The sequence below is a fragment of the Trichomonas vaginalis genome, chromosome III (assembly GCF_026262505.1).
Source record: "Trichomonas vaginalis G3 chromosome III, whole genome shotgun sequence".
In the NCBI taxonomy this organism is placed as follows: domain Eukaryota; phylum Parabasalia; order Trichomonadida; family Trichomonadidae; genus Trichomonas; species Trichomonas vaginalis.
This window is the reverse complement of record NC_067205.1, coordinates 27,036,400-27,051,471: the sequence shown is the minus strand read 5'-3', so window position 1 is coordinate 27,051,471 and position 15,072 is coordinate 27,036,400. Positions and strand designations below refer to the sequence as shown.

Sequence of the window (15,072 nt, the reverse complement as noted above, 5' to 3'; positions counted from 1 at the left end):
AGGATTTCCTTCTTTCTTATACTTTAACCTTAACTCAAACAACTTCTTTACTTCATCTCTTATTCTAATATCTCTGTTTCCATCGTAATAGTATCCTTGCAACACTTCACATTTGACACCTTGATATTTTATGAGGTCTTGTAATGTTATATGGTCAACATACATGAGACAGCAAGTGTTTGAACTTCTGGGAACGTTAAGTTCTGGATTTAGTTCAGGGTCACAAACTATTAAAGGAAAAGTGTCTATGTATTCCAATCTCTGTTATCTTAATGAGAACAAAGAAGCCAGACATAAACTTTTCACCAATGGGTTCCTTTTGGTCGTCATCGAATAAATGTCTCATGAGATACTCTGTGCTTAACATTTCTTTCTTCAATACTTTCGGAATACCTTCTAAAGTATAAAGTCTTGCTATAGCGGATGGATATAATGAAACAGCGTCGAAATCAGCAATGAGTTTCTCTTTACTCTTTTGTTTCATGTTATCTGACAGCATACATCTTCCACCTTGAATGCATCTCGAAATAAATTCTCTTGGTTTATTTGAGAGGTCATAAAGATTTCCATTCGGGAAGTATACTCTGTTCTCAAATAATTTGTTAGCAATTGAACAAATACTAACGTAGTCATAAACGTTTAAATCAAATTCTTTCAATATGTCATTGCGGAACTTAACAAAACCTTCTCTTAAAATTCTTACATCTTGTTTGCAATAAAACGTGCTATATTTTTCTAAGTCGAAGTGGTTCTCATCTATTCTGCAACCTTTGATGGAATCTATGTTTTTCATGAATGTATCTGCATCCCGGATAAACTTACATGCTTCAGAAATGACACCAGTTCTGTTGTCATTTGCTAACAAAACACTGCTGTAGTAGTTATATGGAAATACTTCTTTCGGTCCTGTTTGTAAGTTAAACATAGCAGGAAATAGTTTAAGCTTCTTATTTATAACACTGTAAGAGTCTTTTATAATAATTGCCCTTCCTTTATATAAGCCAGTTATTTGCATTGTTCGTGAACCTTTAATGATGGGAGTTCCTTTCACTTCTGTCATGTGTCTTAAGATGAAGTTTATATCATAACTGAGGTTATGGAAATATATTAAACTCTTGTCAGGAAGTCGTTCCAAAAATTCTGTTGCACAGTTCTGACCCCAAATGCTTTCACTCACTGAACCATCTTCACTGTCATAACAGATGTTAAAAGCTTTATGAAAGCCGTCTGTGCTACACTCAAAGTCAGCAAAGATAACGTGCTCAGGAATGAACTTACATTTAGCTTTATTTACTTCTTTTGACTCGGCTTTCTTCTTCAGTTGTACACAATACTTTGGAGCATATGTCAAATCTTTAAATGGTGCAAGGTTCTGTTTATATAAGTCAGTCGTATATGTGAAAAGTTCTCCATAAGAAATAGGTTCGAAATATTTGCACTCCCACAATGTTTTCATAACATCCCATAGCGGTGTAGTTCTATCCATGCGAACTACATATTTATCTTCTCTCTTTGTATAAATCTTCATCTGTTTCTCAATGTTCATTCCACCACACTCCTTCAAGATTTCTATATAGTTGCGAATGAAATATGTTGTCATTGGAAGTCTTTCATTTAGCATGTAGTGGTCTTCAACAAGAAGTAAGTCAATAGTTCGAACAGTTTCACATTTTTTGGTATGTATCTCTTTATTTCATTATGTCTTGAGTCATTGAAGTAACCAATGGTAACATTAAATGCTATACCTGTTGCGTCAGAAATTTCTTGTACTTTACTTTGAGGAAAGTCTCTAACACGAATGACTTCTCATGTGGTCAATAGTTTCTTCATTTACTCCAGCCTGAATGCAAGCATAAACGAAACAATTGTCCTCTGTCATAAGTGCTGCAGTTCTTTTGTTCAGTTCATTGAAGATTTGGTAGCGTTCAAGATTTATAGGTAACGTGCAAAGATACTTCCAGAACTGACCGCTTCTCTTCTTATAAAACTTCTTTTCACCAAGGATTTCATTCCAGAAGTCATCTATATCTTGTTTATCTCCTGTTTGTTTAAGTCTGTTCAATAATCTTTTCTGTCTTTCTGTCAGTGTGCTTTCATCTCTATATGGTCGCTTCTGTGGCTTTCCTTTCTTAACATCTGACATCGTTAAGCCTTCATATTCTGTTAAATCATACATCTTTATTTCAGTAAGATTCTTTATGTTTGTCAAGAAGAAGTCATAGTGCATTTCAACAATACCTGCGCATTTGCTTCTATCTCTGATATAAAGTTCTCCTTCAAGAGCTGATGTAGTAATGTTCCAATATTATTGAGGTTTAACGTAGAACATTCATACTTTCCACCAAGTTTATAACATACCATCCATCTTTGTTGGGAGTTTATTTTAATCTTCTCTAAGAGTCTCATGAAAACCTTACCGAAATGTTTGTGTAAGTAGTCTCTGTTTGGTTCATCTAAAGCTTCGATGTTAAAGTCAATGAGTCTATTGCCTGACTTCACATTCCTCTTCCTATTCTCTTCATCTTTCTTTAACCATCTCTCACCTTCTTTTGGTTTGTCGTCAATGGAACGAAGGACATCGTTAGCTTTGCGAACTTGTTCTATAGCACTTTTAAACATCTCTCTTCTCTGTTGTTTCAGTGTGTCGTCTCTCTTTCGTGTTTCACCAACGTTTGAGTTCGTAAGTTCAAACATCTCTTGACGAACATCATGCGAAAGAGCTTTACGAGTATGACCAACGTTTGCATTTGTTATGTCAAACATTTCTCTTCTTACTTCATGAGGTACTGAACGTCTATGATATAAGTCAATAGCAACGTCATTTAAAGGAAATGCTCTTGCATGGACTTCGTTCTCGCCGCGTTGCGGCTTTATGAACTCATGAATTCTATCATAAGTTATTTCACCATTGTAGTCATTGAGGATGTCAGCGAGTGATTTTTTGTTTGTCGCGTAATGTTTTGCAACATCTATATTAGCTTCTGTAAGAAGTTGTTTTATTTCCGAGTGTTCTAACTTAGACAACTTCCGATACATCTTTAGTAGGAAATAAAAAAATATTTTTTTGAAAAAATTAGATTAGATTTTTTAAAGTTATTTTTCAAAATAATTTAATATTTTTATTTTAATGAAACACATGCAAGATTGCAAGTTCTTTTCATACAATGCTCTCGCTACTGCCATCAAGAATGAGTTCAATGGTGCTTCAAACGTCAATGTTATCTTTAACAAGAAGTTTGTGAAAGAATCTAAGTTTGGTCAGTATGTCAGACCATTAGCTATCGTCATTGACCGCAAACGTTATACTTCACAAGAGTTAGCAGTAGTTTTGAAACAAAAGAGTTTTTTCGTGAATGTCAAAGATACTCATTATACTGTTATAAAGAACTCCAACATTGACTTCTTCAGTATTGCTATGAATCTTTCCGAACAGAAAGAATATAAGAAAGGTGAAACATCTGTGAAATATTATCCTTCATCTCTGAAGACAATAACGAACAAAGATGTTATACAGAAATTCTTACCAAAGGTTGAAGAAGCTTCTATTGACATTGACGAAGGAAGTGAAATGGTTGAAGAAATAGACCCTGAAGATATTTAACCAAAAATATATTTTTGAATAACTGATGGTGTCACCACGTCACCATGTGTCACCAGGTTAATTAACTTCTTTTAAAAATGATGACAACATGTCATTTTGACAACAGGTACGAAAGAAGAAATTTCATTTTTCAGCATTATTTTTGCATTATGACACGAAGTGAAGATTCGCACTTCGTCAAAATGTGATGACAACATGTCATTTTGACAACAGGTACGAAAGAAGAAATTTCATTTTTCAGCATTATTTTTGCATTATGACACGAAGTGAAGATTCGCACTTCGTCAAAATGTGATGACAACATGTCATTTTGACAACAGGTACGAAAGAAGAAATTTCATTTTTCAGCATTATTTTTGCATTATGACACGAAGTGAAGATTCGCACTTCGTCAAAATGTGATGACAACATGTCATTTTGACAACAGGTACGAAAGAAGAAATTTCATTTTTCAGCATTATTTTTGCATTATGACACGAAGTGAAGATTCGCACTTCGTCAAAATGTGATGACAACATGTCATTTTGACAACAGGTACGAAAGAAGAAATTTCATTTTTCAGCATTATTTTTGCATTATGACACGAAGTGAAGATTCGCACTTCGTCAAAATGTGATGACAACATGTCATTTTGACAGTAATTTTAAGAGAAGTTAATTAACCTGGTGACACATGGTGATGTGGTGACACCTTCAGTTATTCAAAAATATATTTTTGGTGAAGAGGTGAGATTTCACCTGTTTTTTCACCTCATTCTCTCTTCGTTAATGTTGTCGTGACTTCTTCGTTAATGTTGTCGTGACTTCATTCTTCCTCTTTGAAGTTGTCGAAATATTCTGTTATCTTTTCTTTCAGTAATGTTAAGTCTTCTTTGAATGTAAGTATTGTGCAACCTTTGATGTCATAGTGTGTTTGAGGTAACGTATCTTGAACTATTTGTTTCACATCTTCATTCGGTGTCATTGAAATCGGTAAGTTTTCACGATAGAACCAGTTTCTGTCAGATTTATATATTTTAGCTAAGTCATAAAAGCTCTTGTTGTTTCTTCTGACTAAATGCAACATAACCATATCTTTATCTTCTTCTTTCTCCAACTCTTCAGTATATATCATATACTTATAACTCTTTTCCTTTCCTTTTGGTACTGAACGTGGTATTCTTTTCTGTATGCTTTTGTCTTTGGATTCAATGACTTCATCTTTTGCATGAAGTTTCTTTTCCATATCTTCGCGTTCTTGTCTGTGAAGTTCGTCAAGAAGTTTACAAACATACCATGAATAGCGAGCTGAAGCCCATTGTGCCACATTATTTACGAGAAGTCTATGAACATAATATCCTCTCAAACCGTTTGGCAATTTTTCACGGTTTTCATAGAGTTTTGGCGACTGGGATTTTTTACCTACTCGCTGTTCTTCACTGTTTTCAGAAAAAAGTATGTCTCGCTGTGCTTCGCTTAAGAGTTCAATGGTGCTTTGGTTCCTAAACCAGTCTTTAGGAAGCTTAGTGTCTGGAGCAAAACAAGCCGTCAAAATACTTTGCATCTGGTACATATCGTCTTTGACCGAACGAATGAGTCTCAATTGTTTGTTATACTGTATGTATTCATATTCTTCATTAATGGCTTCATGAACGATAGCAGTTGTTGTGTTCTCTGTTGTTGACATATCTGTCTTTATATTCCGGATAAAAAAAATATTTTATAAAAAACTAACTTTATTTTCTGACTTTCACAAAAGACCAAAAATAAACGCTTTACATGTATTTTTCAGCAACTTCGTCAAATAATTTTATAGCTTTATCTATCTCATCTACTTCAAACGTTTCTTTACCTTTCATGGGAGCACCATACCTTTTCTCAAACTTTTCAAGTAGTTCTGTTTCTGCAGCTCTCATATCATTAACGAACACAACCTTGACTCTATTGACTGTACTGTCATATCTTTGAGTTATATTATATGTTCTTCCTATCTTATATCTCTTTGTATTGAAGTCCTTCGGTTTCTGAACGATGTAAAGTAAGCCTTCACTGCAACGTTCCGTATCGAATGAACCATAAGTTATGAAGTTATATCCAACAACTGGGTCTAACCATAACAAAACTATTGGTATAAGACTTTTGTCAATGAGATATGCTGTAGTTCCATAGAATCTTACCGATATCATAAGCTCAGGATTTCTTGTCAAAATTTTCTGAGTTGAAGCATTTCTAACCCAATGGTTTGTTTTCTTTTCAGATGGAGATATAATGTCTGACAAAGAATATTTGTTGTATTTCTTTGAGTATCTTACGTTTAAATCACCTATTCTAACCACTTTGGTGTCATTGTCTATCTTTCTAACTGTTTCAAACTCAATGTTTGTCATTTCTGTTCTTACATACAAAATAAAAAAATAAATAAAAATAAAACTAACTTTATTTTTCTAACTAATGAAATTCATTATTTTTGTTGCTGAATTCAATAAAAATATATTTAGGTGAAGAGGTGAGATTTCACCTGTTTTCTCACCTAATTTTTCACCCCAGTTATTTTATAAGTGTTTTACATGGTAAACGTTATTTTTTAAATTTTGTGAAAACTCAACGGTTTGACACATGCCCTAAAAATTATTTTACTCAGAATTTTGTTGCTGAATTCAATAAAAATATATTTTAGGTGAAGAGGTGAGATTTCACCAGTTTTCTCACCTAATTTTTCACCCCAGTTATTTTATAAGCGTTTTACATGAATTGTACGATGTATATTTGAAATTCTAAACAATTTCGTAGCTTCTATTTCTTCTGTCAGTATGTCAAAAGTTTTAACAATGCCGAAAGTTTCTTTATACTTCTTCTTGACGTCAGATAGAAGGAAATCGTCAGCTGTTGGATAGTTTTTGTTCAGAAATGCTAACATGTCCATTTTATCTTCTGCTGGTTTCTCTACTTCTTTCTTTAAGTCAGCATAGTCGTTTCTCATACGTTTTATCTCTTTGACGGAGTAGTTATATTTCCTCATTGCTGCTTTACATTTTGAACATTGCGGATTCATTTTTGCGTTATACATTGAAATTTGACCTGCTAGAACAACTAAGGCGTCAATGGTTTTCTTTAACTCAAAAGTTGTTGGTTTTATTTGTCCATTCCATACTTTGCCTCTTCTGTCTTTATCTCTTATCTGCCATACACATTCAGCAACTAATGAAACAAAGTTGTCGTATGTCTTAAACTCCCCAGATTTATATATGTCAGAGATGTTCTTATATACCATGTTGCAATCTTTGTTCATAACTTTATGGTTGCAATGATATCCTAGAAACTCATAGTTTACTTTACGTATGAACTTCTTTATTTCTACTGAGTCAGTTGGTTTCACTTCTATTTCATCGAATTCATGAATAGTTAGTTTTTGCTGCTGAATTTCAGGCAATTTGGGTAAATGGTCAATAATGTCCTGCATGTCATAAAGATACTGTTCATTTGTTTCATCTTTTGCACTACAGTCTAAATTACTTGTTAAAAGTTCTTGCTTAATTCTTTGTATTTCTGTCTCAAAAGTATATGAAGAAGGAATAAAGCTTTTCATCTCTACCAACATTGACGTAGGATTCATGACTAGCGAGTTTGGTGCTGTAGTTGTTTGAATTGTTGTTGTGCCGATTGTTGAAATCATATCTTTTATACAAAATAAAAAAATAAAAATAAAACTAACTTTATTTCTTCTGTCTTAAGGAAATTCATGAAAATTCACGAGACCCAAAGGGTCTGAGCCGCTAAGCGGTGAGGGTGAAAAAACAGGTGAGAAAACAGGTGAGATCTCACCTCTTCACCTAAAATATATTTTTGTCTGATTTACATCCAACGAAAAAGTTTAGAAGAATTTTCTTATTCTTTCTGGCATATTTTTGTCTTTCCAGTACTCCCGCTCTAATGGTCCCAGATGTGTTGGTTTAGATTCTCTCAAGTTCTTAGATGGTATAACATCTTCAACGCCTCCTTCATATCTTACTTTATAAGTGTCATCGTTTATGTTGTAGTCAAGTATTTCAATAACCACTCCTCGCTTTGCTTCGTCAATGGTTTCAGCAAGTTTGCCATTACTACTTTCGACTAATTTATGTCGAGGGTAAAACGCAATAGAGTCGTCAGCAGCTTTTATAAGATATCCATTACCTTGCGTAGAGTCTACGATATAATAATTTCGACTTAACCTTAAACGTTTCTTTGTCAACGGTTTGTCGTCAAGAACTACACGAACTTTTGTACCAGGAATGAGGGTAAATTGTGTTGAATTTCTGATATTTTGTGTTTGGCTTCGTTTCTTTTGTATATACTTTTCTTCTTGTTGTTGTGTCATTGAATTTGGTGTATGTCCTGTTGTAGAATGTGTTGAGGAATTATATACTTCGAGAAAATGTTTCATTGTTTCTTCGGTAAAGTCTCGCTCTTGATTTAAATCTCTGAGCGTTCTTATGAAGCGGTTTATGATGCCGAGTATGTTATGGTTATGGTCTTCAGTAGTGTAGTGAGTTATGTTATGCTTAATGAGAAAATCTGTGATTTCATTGCTGAGATATGCACTGTCTTGGTCTGATGTTAAAGTACTTGGGCTATGTTCTGCTACAAACTTTTGTAAAACTCTTAACACTTCACGAGTTCCTTTATTTTTCATTGGATATGCATATGCTTTACGAGTGTTAACATTAATGAAGATGAGGAATGGTTTATGTCCTCCTTTTCTGCTTTGAATGAGAGTGTCAAATTGGTATGCGTCAGGAGTGTTGGAGTAAATTGGTAAAAAGTAGTCGTAAGGGTTTATTTTTGTTTGATGTACAACATTTTTGTCAAAGAACCTTTTCACTTCAGCTCTGTTAGTAAATCCCCAACTTTTTGCTGCTTCATTGAACTTCTTAAATGACCTCCATGGATGTTGTTCGAATACTTCTTTCAAGCTCATTTATGTAAAGTTAAAGATTTTATTCTAGGCTCAAGCGCGTTCAATGAACTCTATACCATGCGAATACAGTCACAAATGGTGGCATATAATCTGCACCCGAGCCTGTTGGATTTGTTGTGAAAGTGTGTGAATGATTTCCTGTGATTCCACAGAAAATACCTGTGCTTGAATCTACTGGGTCGCTTGAAATATCATATCTATCCATTCCCTGTCTATCCGAACCTGCTGCAAGATTTCTATAACCTCTTTTTGTTATTGAATGTGAATGATTACCTGTTGTGTTTGTAGTTCCTGTATGAGTGTGCGGTGGAAGGTTTGCTTCTTTAATTTTCTTCGAACCTCCTGTTTGCTTTGAATATCTAGCACAGTATAAGAATTTGTCTATAATCTGCTCCCACGTACCAAAACCTAAAACTGTTTCTGGATTTGTTGAGTTCATTGACGTATAAATAGAACCAACAGGATATAATGTTTGAAGTATTTCAGTCTTTAATGTTTGAAGCTCTGTTTTGTCTGCTTTCTTATCTAACATTGCTGGTAGTTCATATGCTTCAAAGTTTCTGGCATGACCTTCGATATTCCTGCAACTGTTATCTAAATTGTTAAGAGTATCTTTTACGCTTGTACTCGGATTCTCTAAAGGTGCACTTGAACCCAAATCATAGTTCAATATTATGTCGTCTGCTCTAACAGTAGTGAAGGATTTATGTGTATGTTCTTTATCTGCTTTTTTATCTAACATTGCTGGTAGTTCATGTGTTTCAAAGTTTCTGACATGACCTTCAATGTTCATACATTTACTATTTAAGGAGTTTAGTGTATCTTTTACGCTTGTACTTGGATTCTCTAAAGGTGCACTTGAACCAAGGGTATAGTTCAATATTATGTCGTCTGCTCTAACAGTAGTGAAGGATTTATGTGTATGGTTCTTGTCGGCTTTACTGTCTAATGTAGCTTGAAGTTCATTTATATCGGAGATGTTGTGTTTATGAGATTTCAAAACTTTGTTCATTGCTTCGAGTTCAACTTTGTCAGCTTTACTTTTAATAGCATCTTCAAAAGTTATTTTTGCCTTAACTCTCAATGTAAATCTTGGTTCAACTAATACACCTTTAACAGAGAAAGTAGAGGCATAAATTTCATCGTTATAACTAAATGCTTCTAGCGCTTTACCCGTGTCATAATGTACAGTACAGCTTATGTCATAACCTTTAGCACGAATGTATTTATATCTTCTTTCATTAACATCTTCAGTGCTTATTTGTTCATCCTGTGTTAAATATCCATGGTAGTCCGTTATAATCTGTTCGTCTAAAGTTACATAATGAACGTGGTTCTTGACTTTATCACTCAGAGCTAAAAGCTCATTTTTGTCTGCTTTTTCGGCTAATTTCTCATTAACATCATTCACTTCTAATTCAACTCTTCCGCCAGAACTCTTATTATCATTAATCTTTTTCATTAATTCGGTAATTACGTCATAAAGACTATATTCTGTTTTCGGTTTTGTAAATAATGAGTCAAAATTTCTTTTCATCATTACATCGCTGACATTAATGATATCACCAATTCCTTTTTCATTTATTCTCTTCATTAATTCTGCAATAATGACGAATATATAATCTGTTAATTTATTCTCTTCATCGAGGGTTATAGAATGTTTTGAAATTGAATCATTAACTCCTCTAAATAAATCAATAACTTCAGGATACACGTTTTTAATGTCTCGAATAACCCGACCAGTATCCTGTTGTTCATGTTCTTCGTTCCCGTCGTTATGTGGTTTTATATCTCTAACCATCATCAACGCAGCCATAACCGGAGGGTTTGTTGCTATCTGTTCGAAAATCCGTCCGTTATGTACGGTATATCTAAATAATTTCTTTGTGTTTGTTAAAACATTTGAAACAAGTCTTTTAAAACCATCTACAAAATTTCCTGTTTCACCTAATGTTCTTGCAGCATTTACAAGCTCACCCATTCCCGCTTTTGACCCCAAAAACGTCCATATTGCATTTATTTCACTCTGTATAGTTGTCCATTCAGCGAAACTAACACCCGCATTCGCTAAGCTGAAAATGAAATTCAGTGGATCGAACTTAATTCCACCTTCTTTTTCAATTTCAACGAACTCACTAACATGAGATTTTAAGTATTCTTTCGTTAAAATTGTATTCCCCGATGTTATGTCATTAACGAAACTATCACCGTCAAAAGTTAACGAATTCAATTTCGTCTTGATGCTTTTATTTCATACACCGCTTTATCGATAGTTTTTGGCTCACCTTCTTTAGAAGCATATGAAACATTAATGAATGAATTATATGTATTCGTGAATGAGTTAAAATCAATGATTTTCATTAATGACGCCTTTAATGATTCATTTACTGTTGAATCCCTTAAAGCAATTAATGAACTGTCATTTATGAAAGGTACACTGCAAACCGTCGAGTTTGGATCAAATGCTGTAGTTGGTGCAGGAATATTAATGATATAAGTCATTAAATCATTAAGTGACGTAAATAATGTTGTCGTTTTTGATTTAATTTCTTTAGCATCTGTTATATATGGTAATTTTATTTCTGTAGTTTCTGAATTAAAGATATTCGCTAAAATGTTTTGTAAACTGTTTTGAACAGCTGTGTAAACCGTTGAATCCGGAACTCTTACGATTTCACCGTCCTTTATAAACGGCATAGTACATGACGTAGTGCTTGGATCAAATCTTTCGGGATTATGATTCAACATATATTCTAATGCTTCATAAACAGACCTATATACGGTTGTATTATCTTTTTCAATAATTTCACCGTCCTTTATAAACGGCATAGTGCATGGAGTTAAAATGGGGTCAAACTTTTCATAGTCCTTCCATGTTATGTATTTCTCGGTATTTCCATCACTGATAACAATATATTTGTCAGTAAGTGTGAGAGAGTATTGACCAAAATATAAACGTTTAGCTCTGTCAGCTTCATACGCATATGCAGCTATACTCATATTTTAATGAGAATAAAATGTTGTTCGATTTGCAAAGTACAGACCCAAACGAATACGGGACAGTAAAACTACAAACAAACTTAGGTCTACAGAATGAGGCGCTTGCATTCAGAATGGTTGACTTCAATACTATCGCTTCATTCGTTATAACAGATGAAACAGATTTCATGGAGCTTGAAATAGATGGAAAGAAGCATGAAATAAGATTTCACAATAATGTAGAATATAAGATGGAAACATTAGCTGGAGTGTTAAATGCTCTCATAAATACTACAATAAACAAGGATAACGAAGAAAACTTAATGAATGTTAAACTTATTGCAGGAGTTTTGAAGTTCAGTTATGCGAAAGAGTTTAAGATACCAAGAATGAGTCATAGAGTACAACTTCTTTTGGGAGCATACCATATGACATTTCCTTTGAAAAGTGTTGACAAAACGATTGAGATGAAATCTGTTCCATACGTATATTATGGCAACTGTTTGTACATTGAGTCAAAAATAGCTAATGTCACAGGTATTTCAGGAGTTAATAGTAAAGGTTCAGTAGAATATAAATCCTTCTGTTATGTAGTCAATTCAATGTTCATTCCAAACGTTCCTGTCATAGCAACCCATTTAGGTAAATGGGTTCGCATTAGTCCTCATAATTTGAAAGACATGCAATTCAGACTTGTTGACTTTCAAGGAGAGCCTGTAGAACTGAAGGCACCAGTGCGAATGACTGTTGAAGTTGACTTTTTAGAAAATATTAAATGCAACGGCTTACAAGAGAACTCAGAGCTAAAAATATAAAGTATGAATGTTATGTATTAGGTCATGAACTTTGGTTGTTGCTGTTTGATGAAACAAATGAGTTAGTTATGTCAGTCAAGAGAACAGAAAAATATTGTGTTAGTGAAAACTGCACCAAGTCAATAAGATTAGGTTTGCATTATGAAGATGAGTTCGATACTGTTGAAGAAGTTTTGGATAGATATTACAAATTGCTAACTTGAAATTTTTTTTGACTGACGGCGCAAAGCGCCAAGATGGGCTCAAAGAGCCCTCCTGACTGCTTTAATTTACTAAAACATATTTCAAACAAAGCTTATATTCTGTTGAAAGTTTTGTATACTCGTTCGAATATTTATACTTAAACTCAACTCCTGTAGTTCCTGGTGTTTCAATGATGCGGATGTTACCTATTTTCATGAATGGTGGCGTTTGACCACAGCATTCGATTTCAGGGTCGAGATAGTCAATGACACATTGTTTCCCTGTTATTCGTGATATAACATTTTCAAGGTCCTCCTTTGTTAGAATTATTTGGTTCTTGCTTATAAGATTTACCAAAAGCTTCTTATCGTCTTTGAGTAAAATTGTTTGGTATAACTGAAGAAGGTAATGGTCTACGTTATCTGAAGGATTTGTTTGAACATTTGTGTAAGGGTTGTCGTTGGCTTCTCTTGAAAGAATTTGGTCCAGTGGTGGATACTCTAACTTAACATCTGATGTAGCGTTAGCGTTTGAAGCTGAGTTTAAATTCACGGATTTCAGCTCTGGTTCTTTTTCTTTCAAACACTCTGAACTATAGTTCTTTATGACAATATTGTTTGTCGTTCGTGAGTCAACATTTGATGTTGGTTCAATTGGAACATTAACGGCACCAGCTAAGATGGATTTGCTTCTCATTTCATATAGAATAAAAACCTTTTATATGTATGAAATGAACAATATACTCGACAAGGGTTTGAATGTAAAGCTAACGAATGAAAATATTGTTGAATTCACTGAGACAGGAGCTGTGTATAAAGATGTAGAACTACTGAACAAAAGAGCTAAGGGAAGAAGCAGGAATATGAACAAAGGGTGGAAACCTATAAAAATTTATGTCAATGATGGCTCAGGAGGTTCAAACATAAAGTATGCAGAAAGTTATAGAGTTTATGCTTTCAAAGGTGAAAAGCCTTCATTTAAGAACAGCTATTCTAACGCATATCCTCAAAAGCTAACGGATGGGGAAGTGGATGATATGAATGACAGCAAAAATATTAACAGAAATGGCGACAGAGATGCATGGAATTTGTTTACCATCAGTCAATTGAAGGTTAAACTTTAAAACAATGTTGGTCGTTCCCATGGAATATTTTTGACTTTAATGGTATTAGTCATGATATGAATCTCAAGGTATGAACGAGGAGAGATGAGAGACTTATATGCTTCCCAAATTTCTTCAAAAGGTAATGTTATACCTGACTGTTTCCAAATGAGTTCAATATCATAACGTGAGAAACCTTGAAAGATAACGAAGTCAGTTATGAGACGTTTTATGTTTAAAGCTAAAAACCTCCATGTTTGCATAAGTATTGCTACAATTAAATGGTAATGTCTGACTTTAGTTATGATGTTAGCTAATGGTGAGTCAGGCTTTGAAACTAAACCTTTTCCGGCGAAGTCGTCGCAAACGAGCAGAGTGTTTGAAGGATACTTTTTGAAGGGGTATTTTGAAAGTTTTGACAGAATGTAGTTTGTAAGTCGTTTCATATCGTAAACTCCTGAGTATTGACGTAAGTGGTGTTTGTCAATAATTCTTTCCATCTCCTCAGAAGTCTTTTGCATTCCTGACTGTATAAATTCAACGATGGCATAATATTTCCTCTTACGTCGAATGTAACGTTGAAGAAATTCAATGAGTTCACTGTCTGGAACTTTAACGACAGAGGCTTGAACTTTTGACATAAATGTTTTCGCTGTTGAGTCCATTGAATCTGAAGTTGCTGATATAATGATTTGGTCATAGTAAGAGTCGTTTCCTAAACGCTCTGTTATGAGTATATGACGAATGAGGTTAAATGTCTTACCTGAACCCATCTTTCCACAATAGAAATAAACACCATTTGAACAGAACTCATAGTCCTTACTGAAAGGAAGAATGAGAGAAGAGTTAAGTTTGTCTGTAGTTTCATTCATGTCTTCATCTACGTCATGTATTAAATGCTTCATTTTATCTCCATTAAAAATGCAAGTCAGAAATATTCAGAACATAGCACCGAGTCTAACTGACAAGAGTATAAAGATATACTATGAACATGTTATGATGAAACCAACCAAAATTCAAGAAAGTCAGTATACTTATGAATATCCAAGACATTGGGTAGAGTATGTAGGAGGTGAGAAAGCTATTGAAATCAGACAAGTTAGAAGTATTCCAGCAGGAAGGACAATATTATTGAAGAACTTTAATGTTTTGAGGTATAATGATGAAACAAAGAAGCAAGATAGTTTTCCTGTTGCTGTGTATGTGAACCTAGACACAGGAGATGACATGAAAGTTTTTAACACAAAGCTTCAAACGGTAGTGAGAGAACAACTTATAGCAGAAGGACACCCATTACCTTCAGAAGTTACCATAGCATATAATTTTGAAACAAATGCAATAGATTTTAAAGTCATCTCTGCAAAGAAGTCAGGTTTTACATTTAATGAAGCAGATGTATATTCGAATGAAAACTTCAAAGCTATTGCATGGTTAGATAATGACGATTGCTTTAAGAA

General features: G+C 34.0%; 10 protein-coding genes and 2 pseudogenes across 12 annotated transcripts, besides 1 other annotated feature; 3 read left to right on the top strand and 9 right to left on the bottom strand.

The window, feature by feature from the left end:
- Positions 1 to 15,072: part of a mobile genetic element that runs on past both edges of the window.
- Positions 307 to 1,733, bottom strand: TVAGG3_0772290 (annotated as a pseudogene). The gene has a single exon. A coding segment is annotated over exon 1 (1,427 nt).
- On the bottom strand, positions 2,321 to 3,036 carry TVAGG3_0772280 (organellar and viral DNA polymerase type B; the record flags this gene model as incomplete). Its single annotated transcript, XM_051246010.1, has 1 exon — positions 2,321 to 3,036. A coding segment is annotated over one exon (716 nt), but the record flags the coding sequence as incomplete, so codon positions are not given.
- Positions 3,128 to 3,601, top strand: TVAGG3_0772270 (uncharacterized protein; the record flags this gene model as incomplete). Its single annotated transcript, XM_051246009.1, has 1 exon — positions 3,128 to 3,601. One exon carries the CDS (start codon positions 3,128 to 3,130, stop codon positions 3,599 to 3,601), a length of 474 nt encoding a protein of 157 aa, XP_051092596.1.
- TVAGG3_0772260 (organellar and viral DNA polymerase type B) lies at positions 6,458 to 7,252 on the bottom strand (the record flags this gene model as incomplete). Its single annotated transcript, XM_051246008.1, has 1 exon — positions 6,458 to 7,252. A coding segment is annotated over one exon (795 nt), but the record flags the coding sequence as incomplete, so codon positions are not given.
- Positions 7,451 to 8,002, bottom strand: TVAGG3_0772250 (integrase core domain containing protein family; the record flags this gene model as incomplete). The annotated part of the gene is made up of 1 exon (XM_051246007.1): positions 7,451 to 8,002. One exon carries the CDS (start codon positions 8,000 to 8,002, stop codon positions 7,451 to 7,453), a length of 552 nt encoding a protein of 183 aa, XP_051092594.1.
- On the bottom strand, positions 8,577 to 9,502 carry TVAGG3_0772240 (annotated as a pseudogene). Its single transcript has one exon. A coding segment is annotated over exon 1 (926 nt).
- On the bottom strand, positions 10,763 to 11,536 carry TVAGG3_0772230 (organellar and viral DNA polymerase type B; the record flags this gene model as incomplete). The annotated part of the gene is made up of 1 exon (XM_051246006.1): positions 10,763 to 11,536. One exon carries the CDS (start codon positions 11,534 to 11,536, stop codon positions 10,763 to 10,765), a length of 774 nt encoding a protein of 257 aa, XP_051092593.1.
- Positions 11,767 to 12,330, top strand: TVAGG3_0772220 (uncharacterized protein; the record flags this gene model as incomplete). The annotated part of the gene is made up of 1 exon (XM_051246005.1): positions 11,767 to 12,330. One exon carries the CDS (start codon positions 11,767 to 11,769, stop codon positions 12,328 to 12,330), a length of 564 nt encoding a protein of 187 aa, XP_051092592.1.
- TVAGG3_0772210 (uncharacterized protein) lies at positions 12,595 to 13,209 on the bottom strand (the record flags this gene model as incomplete). The annotated part of the gene is made up of 1 exon (XM_051246004.1): positions 12,595 to 13,209. One exon carries the CDS (start codon positions 13,207 to 13,209, stop codon positions 12,595 to 12,597), a length of 615 nt encoding a protein of 204 aa, XP_051092591.1.
- Positions 13,235 to 13,636, top strand: TVAGG3_0772200 (uncharacterized protein; the record flags this gene model as incomplete). The annotated part of the gene is made up of 1 exon (XM_051246003.1): positions 13,235 to 13,636. The coding sequence occupies one exon, from the start codon at positions 13,235 to 13,237 to the stop codon at positions 13,634 to 13,636; it is 402 nt and encodes a 133-aa protein (XP_051092590.1).
- Positions 13,770 to 14,388, bottom strand: TVAGG3_0772190 (protein of unknown function, DUF4106 family; the record flags this gene model as incomplete). Its single annotated transcript, XM_051246002.1, has 1 exon — positions 13,770 to 14,388. A coding segment is annotated over one exon (619 nt), but the record flags the coding sequence as incomplete, so codon positions are not given.
- On the bottom strand, positions 14,650 to 14,844 carry TVAGG3_0772180 (uncharacterized protein; the record flags this gene model as incomplete). Its single annotated transcript, XM_051246001.1, has 1 exon — positions 14,650 to 14,844. One exon carries the CDS (start codon positions 14,842 to 14,844, stop codon positions 14,650 to 14,652), a length of 195 nt encoding a protein of 64 aa, XP_051092588.1.